Genomic DNA, 18,373 nt, shown 5'->3' on the forward strand with positions numbered 1-18,373 from the left:
GAATTCATAACGCCATTACAATCATTTTCATGACAATATGTAATTTCCTAACATTTTTCATACAAGATTTTTGAAATTTCAAAAAATTTTCTCTCAGATGAGGAAATTATCGATTCTGCAAATTTTTTTGTTTGTTTGATGTCCTCAATAGAGGCGATGGTACAAAATGTTTTACATTCGATATTACCAGAAAAATCTAACTACTTCGCTTTAAAAGGAGATATTTCAAGATTTGTAAAATGTCACTTTGAATGTGAAAATTAGAAAACTTGATTATACAGGGTGTCAATTTGGAAACTTCCTACCCTTCCAGTAAACAATATGGGGAATCGAAAAAACAGGTCTCACTGTCAAGAAAGACAGTTTCAAGGACTATTAGTAGCTCTCATAGTTCAACCCCCTAGGAGGGGTAGATGTTACCCTCAGAATTTCAAATGGGAATGGGGTCAAGTGGCACATCAATTTTATTAGCGTTCAGTTCTGCTTTCAATTGTACCCTGACCTATCATTTTTTGATGAGCATTTTTCGAAAAATAGCATTCTAAACTCACACATATTATTAGAATTTGCCTGTTCTGAAATGCATTATTGTATTGACTGCTTTTAATAAAATTAGTTGGAAGAGTAGGTGGCAATGTTCCAACCCTTGAATGACAGGAATAAATGTAATAAATGTATGTATGTGGGATTTTTCATTTGTTGGTTATTGTCCTTTCACAAAATAAAATTTAATTTGCGAGAAATACATTCCAAAGATAAAATCTACTTATGCTTACCTCATAAACTATTCGAAATGTCTTCAATTCCGCTCCAAACAGTATTGAAGTCTGGTTTTGAACTCCCCTCTAGCACTAGGAATTGTCTGGCATGCTGCTGTAATTCGTATTTTAAGTTCTTCAATATCAGAAGGTGTATTATAAACAACGGATTCAAAATGCCCCCAAAGAAATAATTCTTAGGGTGTTGAATCTGGTATTCCCGAAGGCTATTCTACTGCTCCCCTTCTGCCAATCCATTTATCTGGAAATCTCTCGTTTAGCCACTGTCGGACGGAAAGATAATAATGAGTTGGAGCAACCTCCTACTGAAAATGTAACAGATCCTCCTGCAAAAGTTCATTAACTTCTGCATCCATTCGAGTTTCTAGTTCATCAGTTATGAGAGAATCAATAGTCTCTTCAAATATTCAAAGGTACAGATTGTCAGTCAAGTTTTCTTCCAGAAATGATGGACCGATAATGGCATCTTCAAAAATATCAGCTCCAACATCATCTTGTTGTGGGTGTTGTGTATGCCCTTTCCAAAAAATAAGTGGGTTTTCGTCACTCAATTTTGTCTATTAACATTGCCACTCATCGCTGAAACAGATGTATAACAGAAGATTAGGGATGGTATTGACTCGATGAGACAGGATGTCACAAATCTCTATTCTTCTATCATAATCATCTTCTTGGAATTCTTGAAGAATCTGCATTTTATAAGGATGAAATTTATGCATTTTCCATGCTTTTCTCAGTCTCGCGTGACATTCCCCTCTGTTCTGATACTGATCGTAAGGAGTTCGTGGGCTCTGCAGCAAATGTTCCCAAAACTTCAATTTGGACTGCTCCATTAGTACTTTGGGGTTATTTCTTTTATTTGTTACTGAAATAGTTTCGTAAAACATATTTACCAAACCAAGCACTTACCAGTGACTTACATTACAATTCGGATGTCTTTCGTTAAAAAGGCATGCCGCACTTCGTAGGCTCTGCAACAAATGTTCCCAAAACTTCAATTTGGACTGCTCTATTTAGTACTCTAAGGTTATTTCTTCCCGTATTTGTCACTGAAATAGTTTCGTAAAACATATTTACCAAACCAAGCACTTACCGGTGACTTACATTACAATTCGGATGTCTTTCGTTAAAAAGACATGCCGCACTTCGTGCGCACTTTCAAACTTCGACATAAGCCATAATAATTTCAATTCTGTCTTGAAAACTGTAAACCATTTTTACACTTCAATACACTTATTGAAGTAATCACCAAACAGCCCAACTGTATGTACAATACTACCATATCGTTCAAATTAGCGAACCAATTTTTTTGGTAACATCTATTCCTTCCAGGGGAATGAACCACGAGGGCTACAAATGGTACTTGAAAGTTCCCCCTTGAGAATAAAATTTACCTGTTTCCCCACCCCTAATATCCTACTGAAAGAAGGATATTAGTGGTGGGAAGTTTTCAAATTGACAAATTTCAGTACTTCTATTCATGAAACATGTGGAAAAGTTTTTGTCATCTATTTGTTCCACATCAATTGTAACTGTCGCGGAACTACACTTTCCCATTAAATTATTCTTCTTGCCCGGCTTACGTTAATATTTGCGACACTTTGATGTGTTAATACAAATATCACCACAAGTGCTTTAAAATTCATCAAGTTGTCTAGGAATAATTTTATGTTTTAAATTGACTTTTGTTATCTTGTATGTTTCGAGTAGATGACAAAGATGTTAACATAAATTTATAACTGCATAGAATTCCATGAATTTTATCTATTTAAAATGAAAAACTGATATTATCTGAGCTACCTTGAATTGAAACTAATTGAGATTCACTTCTCGTAATAATACGCTTGAGAGAAGTTCCAGTGTATTGATAATTCTAATGTTTTTTACAGATCGGACTGTTTACGAAAAATACTGAAAGGAAAGGCAGATTTTTCCGTATTTGCACCAGAAGATCTTATAACTGCATCCAGTGAAGGAGTGCAGTTATTGGTGACAAATGAACTAAGATACATCAACGGTAAATATATGAATTTCGTAACCATCTGATTTTGAAGGTCACTATTCTTTCACTGATTAGTTTTCCTTTGGTGTTGTATAATCGTTTAAACGCCATAATTCCACAAAATAGGGCTATTGTAAGAAAAATGGTGAACAATTAAGTCATGAAAGTCAAACTTGTTTTTCGTCAGTAAAGTGTAGATGATTACAAGGACATGCTACTCTCGACCATAAGAATGTACATAATTTCCACGCAAGTTTGATAATACAGAGTACCTGATTCAGTGAAAGTGCTCGTTTCTGACGGAAAAGTTTTCCCGCTTTGCGGTGGAATGTATTCAAACTAAAATGGAAGTCTTTATTAATGTAACGCACATATGGTTATATTAGGTTAGGTCCAAAGTGATAGGGTCTATTCAACCCTCCACCGCAATCTGAAAGGGTTTATTGTGGCTCACACCTATTCACATTCGACCAAGTAAAACCAGCTTCTTAACGAAGCCGATTAGTATGTATGGTGAGTGGTCTTTCAGGTCGGATGGTAAGAGTACGGCTCTGCCGAACTCTAAAAACCTAGTTCGGTCCCCAGCGGGGCAGGAACAAAGTATGTGCTCTGCTGTTTCATCATTTTACAAACAGAGGTGACACACACTGTCTTCCGCAGTCCGAATCTCCGCATATGATGATTCAAATGACAGTGACCTGAAAGAAGGCCTTTTAGACATCGTAGTTTATCCCTACTGTAGTCCAACTACTGTTTGGTATCAAGCTTCGCCTTGGAGTGAGCCAATCCTGCAAGATTCTGCCAGAAGTCTAGGTGTTCAATCTATGTTTGGCAAAGCCTAAAGCGATGCTAATGATAGGTTCTGGTCCGATGAAGCTGCTTGCATCGCCCTCCTTTACAAGGGAGTCAGCAGCCTCATGCCCTTCCGAGCCAGTATGGTCAGGAATTCATACCAGAGACAATCTGTTAAGTCTTCCTATTGAGAAGAGTCGTTTTGGGCAATTTGCTACCATAAATATTACTGGAGTTCTTTCACGTGGTTCGATCACCAAGTGTTCATCTCCAAGAGTAAGATCAAACAGTTTAATCTTCCTCTTGAAGATGATGACTTGGTGATCGAAACACGTATCGAAGTGTTCAAATAACATTATTTTAACACCTCGACACGTGTTTCAATCACCAAGAGGAAGATCAAATTGTTTAATATTCGCCTTGAAGATGATCACTTGGTGATCGAAACATGTATCGAAGTGTTGAAATAACGGTTTGGCGTTGGGTCTGCGACTGAAAACACCTGCTCCGGAACCGGAAGGTGTTTTTGATCCATCTGTGAACCGACAACTATCTGCTCTTAATATTTCCTTCTCCCGGAGGATCCAGTCCCCTCTAGTGAACATAATGAACATATGACACAAATAATTACTCTACTTTGTGAATCGTAGAAAAGTATATGTGTATAATAGACTAGAAGAGCTCTTTATAGGTAATCATCAACAATGAGCACTGAACATTCTGGCACAAAAAAGAAGCCGCGTTTTCACTGACTCTCACTCTCATCGGAAATGATGACGAGTCAACAGCACGAGAAATATGCTATGCATATTTCTCGTGCTTCTAGAGAAGAAACAATGTGTCTTGACATGAGTCCCCAATATTGAAAGATCACTATTCCACAGTATTTCCCTGGTCGTTTTTTTGTAAAGACAAAACACAAGCACTACAGGAACATCCTCGTTAGACTCATAAAGTCAAGAGAGGAGACCTACATAAATCAAGTTGCTCGTTTAACAACTCCTAGAATTTTCAGGTTGGTATTTCAAGTTGGCATCCTGTCTTTTAAATACCTGTCCTTGAAGCATACCTGAAAATTCTAATAAAATCGATATTTCAAAATTCAGATTTCAGTTTTATACTTGATAATGGGGTCAAACCCGAAACCGGTCGTATAAATAAAATTTACCAGTGGTATTTAGACAAAAGTTTTTTATTCATTTCATTCAAGTGATCATGAATTACCATAAAGTAAACAAGTCATCAATCAAACATATTAAATATTGTACTTTGTTATTCCTCACTTCGGTGTCCAGGAAGATATCGACATTTATTTTCAACTGGCATCAATGAGTGACAAAACAACAACAGCTGTCTAAAACTTCAGCACTATTCTTGACCATCCATATAAATATGATGAGTTAGAGTCAAGTGATCAGCTTAGATCTTCGATGACACCAACGTAGTTGATGAAACGCCCGTCGAAAAGAGTATTACAGTTTTGGCATGTAGTAGGATTCATTGGTATGAGACAGACATGCTTATTATTCGGTGCAGGGATTTTGTATCTTCGTTTCCTCACATCCATCTGCGAGTCACTCATTTGATACAATTCTTCAAGGAACGCTTTATGCTCAGATTATTCTGGTATTAACATCAGACATTTAGTTGAGAAATTGGTTGCATTTTCAACTACAATCAATTGATATTGGGTAATGTTTCACGCTACACAATTCCTTTACAGATGAAGTCACTTTTCGCTCAGTGTTCTCATTGATAAATTTTGTATCTTCCCATCTCAAGCTTTGGAAAAACTCTTTAAATGACTTAACCCTATTTCGTTACGCCACTTCTTGATATTTTTTATAAATTTCAAAAGTATGTGGTACTTTCATTGAATAGCTTTCAACTCGATGAATATGTAATGAAGATATTTTTCTGATAAGTATAACGCTTTGTATAAACATATTTCTGAAATAAGCTGGATATTCGCAATAAATATCATGACTCTCACCACAACTCATTTTACTAACAGAGTAGGTTTTTTTCATTCATGGTTTTCCCAAATATTCACATTAGATTACTGTGGTTTTCATCAGGTGATATTAAACAGAATTGTTGATGAGTATTATGTATTCCACGGATTCTGATGATGTGATTCCTATAACTCATAAAGGTCGTATAGAAAAAAAACTATTCTGAAAGTCTAATTGTGGTTGGATATAACACATTTTTTTGCTGGTGGAACTGATTGTTCCAGATCACTGAAACACAGAACACTGAATTGGAGTTACATCGTTTTACTATATTTTTCACCTACTCATTACATAAATGAATATTCTGGAGTAGTATTTAAAATATTTTCCTCTCCCAATGGTCTCAGGCAGTAGGTAGGATCTAGAAAATGTCTGCGGAATAATAACGTGGCTAAGGTTTGAAATTGGTTGACAATGTTTCATGATGAATTTCATTAGTTCGTTCTTCAGTTACCTAATGTGATATAAAATTATTTGAAATTCCTGAAAGAATTATTAAAATTGAAATGAAAAGCTGAAAATAAAAATTATATTATGCAAAAAACTCTGAATTGAAATGACAATAACATCAAATACAATCAACAATTGAAAGTTACTTCACGACGTTTCGATTTTTAGGAACCACAATCGTCTTCAGGTGATGACTGGACTTATTCCTCCATGCCCCCTCTGGGGTTGAATGTCCTGAGATAAAATCTTCCCCATCGGTTACTGTGTGCAGAACATCCCATCTCGTCCATCTACCACCACTCTTATGAGTGGACCTCAACCTACTGATGGGCACTTCAGCAAGATTTACATCTGACCTCCTGCGGTCGAAAGTCAGCCTTTAGGTGCTTTCACTTTCATAATCTGTTATTTTGTTTATCGTGAATTCACGAGTGTAATGTATGCATAGGGACCCCCTTAACCTTACCGGAGACAAGTGTCTTTTGATCGTGAACTATGTTTGTGTAAATGTATTTGTGTGTAATTGTGATCTATATATAACCTGTCAGCAACTCTCGTAGGTGGTCGTTGGTTCTGCTTCGTAGGCCTCATATGTTTATCCTATTCGCGAAATCTGGGGTCGTCCCTGTTGAGCGCTTCATGCAGGTCACGCAGCGCTGGACTATCGTGTGTTCGTATTCTTTCGGCGTGATCTCTCGTGTAAGCGTCTACGTAGTGGATGTTGAGGTCCAGGTCCCGGTGGAAGTATCTGTTTGGGGCGTTCACGGCAGCTCGTAGGCAAGCGTTCATGAACGTCTGAATACTGCGTTTGTATGTCGCTGCGCACTGGCCCCAGGCAATTGGGGCATACAGAATGATGGGAAGTAGTACGGTCTTGATGAGAAGCAGTTTCACATGGAGACCCGTGTTACTCCTGCGGCCTATGATTGGGTAGCTCTAGGCTCAGCCGTATGTGGGATCTGAACGTCAGTCAACGGAATCTCTTGTTCATTGAAGATGACATTTTATTTCGGGTAACAGCTTCCGAATGACCAGTATCGCCTGACTCTTGTCAGGGTTTATACTGATTTTCCAAAGGTTGGCCAATTCCTCTAATCTGTCCGGTTGCTGTTGCAAATATCTGGCGATTTTTGCATGACCGGTAGATGTCGCCAGTAGAGCTGTGCGTAGAGTGCCAACTTTTTAAAGTTGTTTTTCGGCTTGGGCATGTCTGCTGTGTATGCCGAAAAGGTGTGTTGGGAAATAACTGCACCTTGTGGGACTCCTGCTTCCAGAAGCCTCATGGTAGAGAGTTCGTGTCCTACTCTCCAATGGCATTGTCGGTCTGCTAAAAAAGATTCGATTAGTCTTACCATTCGTTTCGAGTAGCCAAAATGAGCAATTTTGGCTACTCCGACATGCCAAACTCTGTCAAACGCACTGTAGACGTCTAGGTAAATCACTCCGGTGTATTATCCTTTGCCCAGGTTGAAACCTGGCATAGTCTACTACCCTCAGGACTTGTAGTTCTGTTGAATGTTCTAATCTGAAACCGAATTGTTCGTCTGGTAAGATTCCTAGTTCACTGGTCCCTAGGTCACTGGTTGCGGACTCAATCCTCTGAGTGATGGCTATTTATAGGTCATGCGAGTGGTTTTACCTATCCCCTCTTTCCTCCCACCGCTTCACCGGCGATCAGAGCACCTTCAAACAAACTCTATGATATACCTTAGAAGAACCATCACGACCAGTATGAACCTACTCAGAGTGATCTATTTATAATTGCTTTTCTTTTTCAGAGGAACATGAATACGAGGTGGTTGCTGTCATTGACAACAATTCAGAAATAAAAAGCAGACATGATCTTGGAGGTAAAAAATTTTGCCATCCAGGTTATGGTTACGAGACTGATTGGACACGAATTCTTTCAAATGTGAGTAATGCCATTATATTGGTTCATGAATTGAAAAGGAAAATGGGTGGAACTTGCGTAATTATGTGGTGTTGTATTATCATTTCGTGGGGATTGTTGACAATCGTTTATTTTTTTTAGAAATACCTTTTGTTTGTCTTCGCACTCTTGAAATACTATAGAAAATAGAAATTTTTCAATAGAGAAAAAAATATTATTTTCATATATTTATTTTTGATCTTTCTAAAAAAGACTTCGTTTCAAAAAACTACTTCTCCTCGAGTATATAGAATTGAACAGTAAACACGTTTTTCCTCAATCTGAACAACAAACATTAAAATGAAAAGTAAATGAGATATCATGCAGACTGATATTAAGCTTCAGTAGGTTTGTTTCGGTTATGTATTTCGAACTGTTACCTTCAGTAATTGAATCGAAGATATTATGAAACGTCAAGTCAAAACGATATTAATAACCTGTCAATTTTCTAAACGTAAGTACATTTTCAACGTAAGTATAAACATATTATTTGAATGCAAAAATTAACTCGAAGATTCTCACGGATGAAGTATGATGAACTGTTTTCTCGGGTTTCGCTCCGTGTTCTATGTATTTTCTCCCCATAAGGATTATTTTCACAACGTTTCGGCAAAATCTCATTTGCCATCTTCTGGTGATGTCTGGTTTTTTCAACTAGACTGATTAGTTCGAACACTGTGTCTCAATTTATAGGGATGGATGTTTCCCTTTACCTGCGTTGCTGCCACTACCTGTGTTTGCTCGACTACCTGTTTTGGTCTTATTACCTGAGAAGCCTCTCCTGTCTCTGTTATTGTACCTGTATTGTCATGTACCGAGTTTTGCTTCTGGGGTTGAGTGGTCTGATTGCTTGTGCGACGCGATAAAATGGATCTCCATGTTGATGGTAATCTTTGCGCATCATCCCTCTTGTTCATATTATTAGGTCGTTTTTCAATTTCGATAGCCTCTCTGATTGTTCGTGAGTAAAAGTTTTCGTTGCTTGCTAGCATTTTTGTGTTATCGAAATTGATGTCCTGTTTGAAGTACGTGTTGGAAGAGAGAAGACGTGGTGACTTTTCCCTTCACTGCTAGTTTGTGTTCATCTTTGCGAATGTTGATTCGTCTGTTGGTCTGGCCGATGTAAGTCCTGTCACAATCATGGCATGGTACTTCATACACTCCTTGTGACTTCAGTGGTATCTGATCCTTGGGATTACGAAGCATGGACCTTACTGTCCGTTCTGGTACGAACGAAGTTGATATGTTATGTCGGTGAAGAATTCTGCTGATTTTATCTGTTGTTCCTGCAATATATGGTAGTGTGGTTGTTATGACCGGTGAATCTCGAGTTTTTTGTTGTTTCCGTGTGGTCTTGGCAGCCGCTTTTATACTTCTTTTACTCACGAACAATCAGAGAGGAGATCGAAATTGAAAAACGACCTAATAACATGAATAAGAGAGATGATGCGCAAAGATTACCATCAACATGGAGATCCGTTTTATCGCTTCGCACAAGCAATCAGACCGCTCAACCCCAGAAGCAAAACTCGGTACATGACAATACAGGTACAATAACAGAGACAGGAGAGGCAGCTCAGATAATAAGACCAAAACAGGTAGTCGAACAAACACAGGTAGTGGCAGCAACGCAGGTAAAGGGAAACATCCATCCCTATAAATTGAGACACATAGTTCGAACTAATCAGTCTAGTTGAAAAAACCAGACATCACCAGAAGATGGCAAATGAGACTTTGCCGAAACGTTGTGAAAATAATCCTTATGAGGAGAAAATACACAGAACACAGTTCATCAATATATATATATATATATATATATATATATATATATATATATATATGATGATATATATATATATATATATATATATATATATATATATATATCATCATATATATATATATATATATATATATATATATATATATATATATATATATATATATACCGCCCACCTTCCTATGAGTGCTTTGTCCAATAACCTTTTTTCCATCGATAATACCATCTCACTAAATATCCCTCTATCTTTTTTGATCTATCTTGGACCCGGATGTCACGCAGGTTGCTATAGCTGCACCCGTGATGAAGTTGGGAGTTAGTCCTTGTAATCACAAGGTCTTCCAACGATGACACGAAATCGCAGTTGGTCCCTGATGATGAATCCGCTTGTTTGTTAGGACCCCTTTCTTGCAACCAAGTGTTGTCTATCCTTTACACTTGGCTGTACCGTACTGACGAAGGCTAAATAGCCAGAAATACGTGTATGCGGTTTGCCCACCTTCCTATGAGTGCTTTGTCCAATAACCTTTTTTCCATCGATAATACCATCTCACTCAATATCCCTCTATCTTTTAATATATAAATCAAAAATGGAAATTCATGGACACAACACTCCAAAATAGTGAGCAAACCCCAATAACATCTATATCTTTATATATATATATAGATATATAGAAAGAACTTCGAAACCACTATGTGATTTCAGTTTGTGAGTTTACATTCAATTTTGAGGATGCCAGGGAGTAATAAATAGTTATAAATAGACACTGGTCACACAGTTATGTGATCACGTTTATTTGTGACTAACCTAAATCAAATATCCTCAATGTAACTATGCTGTTGCACAATTAAGGTTTCAATCTACGATTAAATGTAGATTGAAATCTAAATAAATTCTACATTTATACTGTTTGTTCTGCATAAGATGACCGAAGTTGTGATTGTTATGAAGGAACTAGCTTCTCTCAAACTCACGATATAAGTCCTGGAGAAGAAAATAAACATTTCCGAAAGCTTGACATAATACCAAAGAGTTTTCATCACTCCCTGGCATCCTCAAAATTGATTACAACCTCACAAACAGAAATCACATAGTGATTTCAAAGTATTTTCTTCAACTGGCCAGTCATGACCAACCCATATATATAACCATATATACATAATATTGTAAACAACTTATTTCAGAATTTTCAATTGATTATATTCTAGCCAGGATTATTTCAGCTAACCCGATTTATATTTTAACATATTAAATTTGGATTAAGATCGTTTCTATATTAAATCTGCTGCTAACAATTCTTCTTAGAGGAAATTCAGTTCTGTTTCGACTATTGATATGATACATTACTTTCAGTTCTTTGAAGCCTCTGTGGTGACACCGTCTTGTGACCCTCACCTCACTTTGTCTGAAAATCGAATCAAGGCTACTGCGGAATTTTTCCAGTCAGCGTGCAAAGCTGGACCGTGGGTGAATGATCCTGTCTTAGATAACCAACTGAGTGAGTTTTTTAAATGAACTTGATGTCGAATCACAATAATAAGGAAATTTGGAAAGAAAATCTGTCGAGAGTATGGAACGCCGTTTTATTTTTTATTGTCACAAATATTCATTCCTCAATTTATTCAACTAACAATGTATTTGTTTGGATTTAATTGATTCATGCATTTGTTCGACATATTAAAAACGATTGTTCCCAAAATTTGTTCTATTTTAAATGACACTTGATTTAAAATGTTACATGAATTAATTTGTTTGATGAAAAGTTGCGAACAGTTATAATATTGATTCATTGTTTGAAATTTTTGGATAAATGTTTGTCATATATACTTTTTTTGTAACTATCGAATAATTTACTATAATTTCTGTGAAACATGAATAAAATGGTTTGTTGATAATTATAGTTACATGAATTAAAACGATTGTTGATAATTTTAATTCGGCGCTAGCGTCGAACGGATTCTTGCAGAAGCTGAATTTTTAAATCTGGCAACATGATAGTTTAGTGACAGTAACACAATATTCCGTCCGACCGCAGCGCCGAATAAAAATTATCAACAATCAATTTAATTCATGTATCACCTAAAAGCAACAATCAAAACAATTCATTTTTACAAAATACCAATAGAAAGTAAAACGGCGTGCCACGCCGTTTTACTTTTTTTAATATTCCTTTGAAATGATTTGGATTATTTTGTTTGTTGAATTTCAGTGATACATTAATTAAATTGATTGTTGATAATTTTTATTCGGCGCCACGGTTGAACGGCGTGTTATCGTACTATAAATGAACTAGCATGTTGCCATATGTAACAATTGACTGATGACAAAGACTGATGAAATAAAATGATACTTGCTTGAGAATGTTTTGCACAAAAGTTGTAACCAAATTTTAAATTGAATGCATCAAAGTGAATGTTGCAAATATTGAACACTTTCAATAAAATTGAGATATAACAATCTTTATTATTCATAGAAAAATATTCAGTATGGAAAGTTAATTTGCTATATTTTCAGACAAACGAAAGTCTATTTTTATTATCAACAATGTTTCATGGAAAACTTTGACAGTCATTCAAATATATTCATTGAAATTTTATTCCCAAACTTACTTTTAGAAAGTGAATTTAAAAATTCATTGTAATTCAACAGTCATATAAATAACTAACATTTTATTGAAAGGTCAAAATTATATGCGGAATTGAAACGTTTGTTGAATTTACTCGAATAATACATTCCATTGATTGTTAAATCAAAATGTTGGTTTATTGCTGAGTTGAACTATATGTATATAGATTATTTTTCAGCATAATATATAATAAATTGGCGTTCCATTTTCCAATACTCTGAAACAATATTCTTCTTCGGAATCAATAAAAGCTTCAAGTTATTTCATTACTCTTTTTTATTCAAATAACAATTTTATTCATGTAACATTTTAAATCAAGTGTCATTTAAAATAGAACAAATTTTGCCGAACAATCGTTTTTAATGTGTCAAACAAATGCATGAGTCAATTAAATTCAAACAAATAAATTGTTAGTTGAAAAATTGAGGAATGAATATTTGTGACAATAAAAAGTAAAACGGCGTTCCATACGAGAGACAGTATTTTTGTGATTTGGGAATAGTATTTTATTCAAAGAGCAAGAAATGTGACCATGCTCATGCGAATGAAGTTTGTAGTCACAAGCCAAAAGTGATATTGAAAACGGTTGGTGAATAAAATGGTGAATAATAATTTGCCCAGTTCAAAAAGTCTCGTTTGCAAACACTTTTTTGGCGAATCGCGAACATTTTCCCTCAAAACATTCTCTCTCATATTTTTTACAGACTTTCGAAAGTGAATTTCATAAAAAATTCTGTATCAGAAAGGGTATGAAGAAATGGTATATTCTTCATCTCTTTTTGCAATGAATTTTTCAGCAACTTATTTATTTCACTTTTTTATTTAAGAATTGATCAGTTTTGATAATGAATTTTATTTTTCTCAGAAATGGTTCTATGTCATTATCTTCGTTATATTTTTGAGTATTCTTCATAATTCTTCTATCTAATTCAATGTAATCATTGAGATTCAACAAAATACTTGCAATTTTTTGCCAACAATCCATTTCTATTCGGTTGCAATCTAAGCGGCAACCAGTGTTAATTTTCCTTCCCATCAGCATCTCTGTCTTTCAACAAAGATAATGCAATTTCATGATCCCCACTTTTTTTTCCATTTCAAGTATGATTCTAAACCAATTTATTCAACTTTTTGATTGAGTGAAATGAAAACAGCATACGTGGAAGTTGTTCCAGGTAATTAGTGTATCAGTGCAAAAAAACCTATAGTTTCAAATCCAATGTTTACTACCTACGCTTGTTTTCATTTTTGGATCTGTATTGTTGATTGATTGATTGATTAATGGAAAAATGAGGCGCGGTACTATACTCATTCCACTGTGTGCTGGCAATATACAGTGCATTTCTTTAATGTCCCCCCCTTTTATTTTTTGAACGGGTCAACTCAAAAAGTTGAAATTTTGGATAATGGAATTATTGCATGAATACTTTATTTTGAAGTGAAATTGATAGATGAAACTTTCAAGATGGCGACTGGGCGCCATCTGGTAAAAAAAATGAAATGGAAAGGGGGTCTTGTGACACACCTTTTTGAAGCTCCTGACAAATGTTCCACAAACCTAGAATATAATGTAAATATCTTCAACTACTACAAAATGGCGGAACTTTTAATAATTGCCTGAATACATTGACATTCAACTACATAATATGAGTTAATAAGCTTGAGGTCTGTTCAGAAGATGCTCGAAATGGTTTCCTTGTACTTCTTGACATATGAACAGCTTATCCGATATTTCACGCCGAACATTTTCGAACATAGTAACGTCAATATCTCTACAAATATTTATCATTCTCTGTCGTATATCCAATATTGAAGCAGGTTCAGTTTCGTATAGCTTTTGCTTCAAATAGCCCCATAAAAAAGTCCAAAGGTGTCAAAAAGGTGCCAAGTGGGCTGGTCATTCCGTAGGACCTCGACGACCAATTCAACGACCGGAAAAAGTAGTATCTAAATAGTTTGTTACTTTCTGGAGTAATGTGGTAGTGCTTCATCTTGTTGGAATATAATATCCATATCGAATTCATTAGGATTCGCTTCGACAATTTCAGTGATGAGAGTGTTGAATATTTATCAATAAATAGAGGTTCAACAATATGGTTTCCCATCAATATTCCTGCCCGCACGTTACTTTTTTCTGGATATTGAGTATGTGTTTCCTGGAAGGTTGGTGTCACTCCAATAACGGCAATTTTGTCTGTGAACATTACCGTTTACAAAAAGTGTACATTCTTCACTGAAACAAGTATTGTCAAGATAGGTAGGATGCCTTGCAATGTTGTCCGTCATGATTTCGCAGAATTATCTTCTTCGATCAGGGTCATCTTCAGTTGATTGTTGTACCATTTTAATTTTGTATGGATGATACCTATTTCTCTTCAAAGGTCTCCACTCAGTAGAAGGAGACACCTCACGAACATTCGCGACGGAATAAGTAGACTGTTCAGGATTAACTACCATTTCACTTGCACTTGCTGTTCTTCCGGAGTGGACGGATGACCTGGGGCTTTTTTGTTATGTACACTTCCGGTAGTTGTGAATTTGGATAGAAGTTCCCTCAAATATTTTCTATATATAGGAAGATTCGGAAAACGTTCATTGAAAATCCTTTCTGTCTCGTGAAAGTTACGCGTCGCACCATAAAAAAATCGCTTCTATTTTTTCTTCCAATGGACGAGAACTAACCATTTTAGAGATTGTTGACGTGGTACCTTTCAGCTAGTAAAACCGAAAACTAAATGAGAATATTCTAACTGAACAATGATGATCATTGTCATACTGATATTTTTTGTCGTTTTTATAAACAAAAAATAACTTAACAAACTCAATCGGGTTGTTGGAATTGCCATATGGCAGATAAAAAGCAATATTTATAGAAATATCGATAATAATGTGTTCGTCTTCAGGAAATTATTAAATGTTCCGCCATTTTTTAGTAGATGAAGATATTGACTTCATATTCTAGAGTTGTGAAGTATTCGTCAGGAGCTTTGAAATGATGTGTCAAAAACTCCCCTTTCTATTTGATTTTTTTTTCTTTGATGGCGCCCAGTCGCCATCTTGAAAGTTTCGTCTGTCATATTCACTTCAAAATAAAGTATTCATGCAATAATTTCATTATCCCAAATTTCAATTTTTTGAGTTGATCCGTTCAATTATTAAAGGGGGGGATATTAAAGAAATGCACTGTATGTATGCATACATTATAAACAGTTGCAAATCCTGTATGAATGCACGTCGAAAAGTTTTCAGTACGAGAAAATACGTGGCCAGTTTCGAAACTTCTCTTCCTTTCTCATATTAATGGGATGAGAATTGTTGCCGTCATGTGCCAAAAGGAAGCTTAATCCATTAGGTGATCTGAGAGATCGATATGTTCTCAACTTGCAGACTCTTTATGAATACCTTGTGTAGATGAGTGTACGTGAAGCAACATAGTCTCGTGAAGCGACTCTTTCTATCCTTTTTATGTACGCAATTCAAACCTGTACGTAATTAAGATGTACATCATCAAGAATACTTCCAAGAATACTCGATTTATTATTATCGGAATTTTGATTCATTCTTTCCGTATACATTCAAACACATTTCAGATGGTCTTCGTTTTTGTAATATCTGAAATTTTTTATATCATTGTGATAAATCATTGATACTTCATTGCTAATATGCAAAAGCGTTCATGATTCGACTACTTCATCCATTTCAAATTGTCGTTCAGTCAATACTAGAACCAGATTGAAAAAATAAAAAATACGTCCACAATATCGAAATACTTTGTTGATAGTTTCTTCATATTTAAATATTCAAAATTCAATATGAGTCACTGAATTATGTCATTGGCTAATAATGTAAGATGAGATTTTTGTATTAACAAAAGTACATTATCATAAGCACGTATTACGGTATTTACATCACGATTGTTGTAAAAACTGATCTCGTTTAATTTCATGAATTGAAATATTTTGGATATTTAATACAATTTTTCAATAGTTCATAAAGTTTGATTCCATATAAGTAATTTTAGAAATGGACCCAAAATTGATCTCAAATCATTTTGAAAACATTTTTTTTCATCATCGAGAGTGTTGGGCATCACTTTGAAATATTTTTCACACATATTTATCAACAAGGGAGAGCTTTATACTTTCCATTCGAGTAGACCTATTTTTGAAAGCCAAGCATCAGAAAATAGTGAATCTAAAGCTGTTTCCAATGAACTCATTTTTGATCGAAAAAAAATGGAAGATGACACCTCCGATTGGAAAGTTGAAAGTTTTGCAATGGTTTTAGAATCAAACTTGTCCTTGTCACAAGCATAACAAGCTTTCTATTTCAGCAAACTCAGTATGAGTATGTTATCTTCCAAACTACCTTGGACACAACTAATTAAAGAAATCGAGTCCTCGATAGAATTTCATGTATTCACTTTCTCAATTCACCAAAACTGATGAATAATCGATTGTGTTTATTTACTTGAAACGCTTATTTCAGAGGAAAAATATCCACAACTCTGCGAACTTTGCGGATCTCCCGGAAGATGTACTACTCACGATAAGTACTGGGGAAGACGAGGATCACTTCTCTGTTTGACTGATGGTGCTGGAGATATTAGCTGGGCACGACTAGATGACGTCAAATCGCACTTTGGATTAGTTGCAGGAAGCGCCGAAGCAACTCCGGAAAGATATAGCTTTTTGTGCCCCGATGACTCCATAATTCCAGTTAATAGTAGCAAACCTTGTGTTTGGGTGGTGAAACCATGGCCTGTTGTAGCTGCAAAAAGGTATGAATAGATCACTTCAATCAATACTAAATAAAACTATAAATCCTGTTCTTTTTCAAATTGAAAAATGATGTTTACTTATCTGCTTGCTCTAAGTCCCGTACTATATATTCAAAATATTTTCAGTTATTAAATGAGAAAGATATATTTCTCTTTCGAATACTCAACCATTATAGAGTCTCTGAACAATAATTGAATTTCAGAGAAAAGGCTGATGAGATTCAGAAGCTGGTATCATCGCTATCACATAAGGATCAAAACACCTGGAAGTTCAGTTTATTAAACCTCATCGAGACATCTTATACAAATTTCTTCAAGTTGCCAACACTGGAACCGATTGAAAGCTATCTGGATCGGGCTACAGGTAAATCTCTTGCATAACAGTGGAGTTATCGAAATTCAAAAATGTTCTCTAAATACTTGTTTAAATCACTTATAAAATGATAATAGAGACACGACCCGGTTCATATGGGTTCATATGGAAAATGGTTCCCGTTTTTACTTGAAGAATGTGATTATGAAGAGATTAGGGCTGGAATATTCCAGCAAAACATTTTGTAACATTCTGAAAGCGTTCAACATGGTCTGGAGCGTAAGGTAACCTGTCACGTGTTTACGGTATAAAAAACATCATCCTTTTTTTTCCGAATTCAGCCCATTCGACCTGGGAAAAACGAATGTCAGGTGCTTTATTAAGTCGAGATCATCAATATTGCTGAAGAAGATCCCATGCATTATTCGCGGAAAGAGTTCTTTATAAAAGTTACCTCATCGAAGTGGCAATGTTCCACTCCGAAGTAAGTATACGTCTCTTCGTCATCCAGATGATGTACGACACCTTCAACCACCAACTGCACATTCTCTTCGTGAGCAACACATCCTGTTAACGTTTTTCCAAATGGATACAATTTTCAGCGATCCAAATCCAATGTGAATCGCTACTTTCGCACAAGCACCGCTCTGAGAGCAGTTTAAGAATTTTCCTATAGTACTTGTGTTTTGTCCTAAAAAAATCGTCCTCTTTCGATATGGATTACTGCATATTTTTGTGTTCCGAAATTCATACCGATACATGCGTCTAGTCTTCTCCAGAAGTATAGAGCTTGAGTTATTCATATTGAATGAATCAGTTATATTATGGTTTCGCCGGATGCCGCAGCTAATGAAATCCCCTTGAAATACATCCCGTCTGAAACTGACTCCAGTTTCACCGGATAT

General features: G+C 35.6%; 1 protein-coding gene across 1 annotated transcript in view; it reads left to right on the forward strand.

Annotated features, from left to right (window-relative positions):
* Tsf3 (Transferrin 3) overlaps positions 1–18,373 on the forward strand; it is a 69,024-nt gene that overhangs the window by 26,368 nt on the left and 24,283 nt on the right. Inside the window, exons 3-7 of the mRNA XM_074169706.1 lie at positions 2,669–2,796; positions 7,817–7,950; positions 11,103–11,247; positions 16,864–17,155; positions 17,359–17,519. Of these exons, the coding sequence (XP_074025807.1) occupies positions 2,669–2,796; positions 7,817–7,950; positions 11,103–11,247; positions 16,864–17,155; positions 17,359–17,519 (860 nt within the window). The remainder of the gene's footprint in view (positions 1–2,668; positions 2,797–7,816; positions 7,951–11,102; positions 11,248–16,863; positions 17,156–17,358; positions 17,520–18,373) is intronic.

This window comes from Leptinotarsa decemlineata, unplaced genomic scaffold (assembly GCF_025532065.1).
Source record: "Leptinotarsa decemlineata unplaced genomic scaffold, Ldec_3_MD MMD2_P_RNA_scaffold_5, whole genome shotgun sequence".
Lineage (NCBI taxonomy): Eukaryota > Metazoa > Arthropoda > Insecta > Coleoptera > Chrysomelidae > Leptinotarsa > Leptinotarsa decemlineata.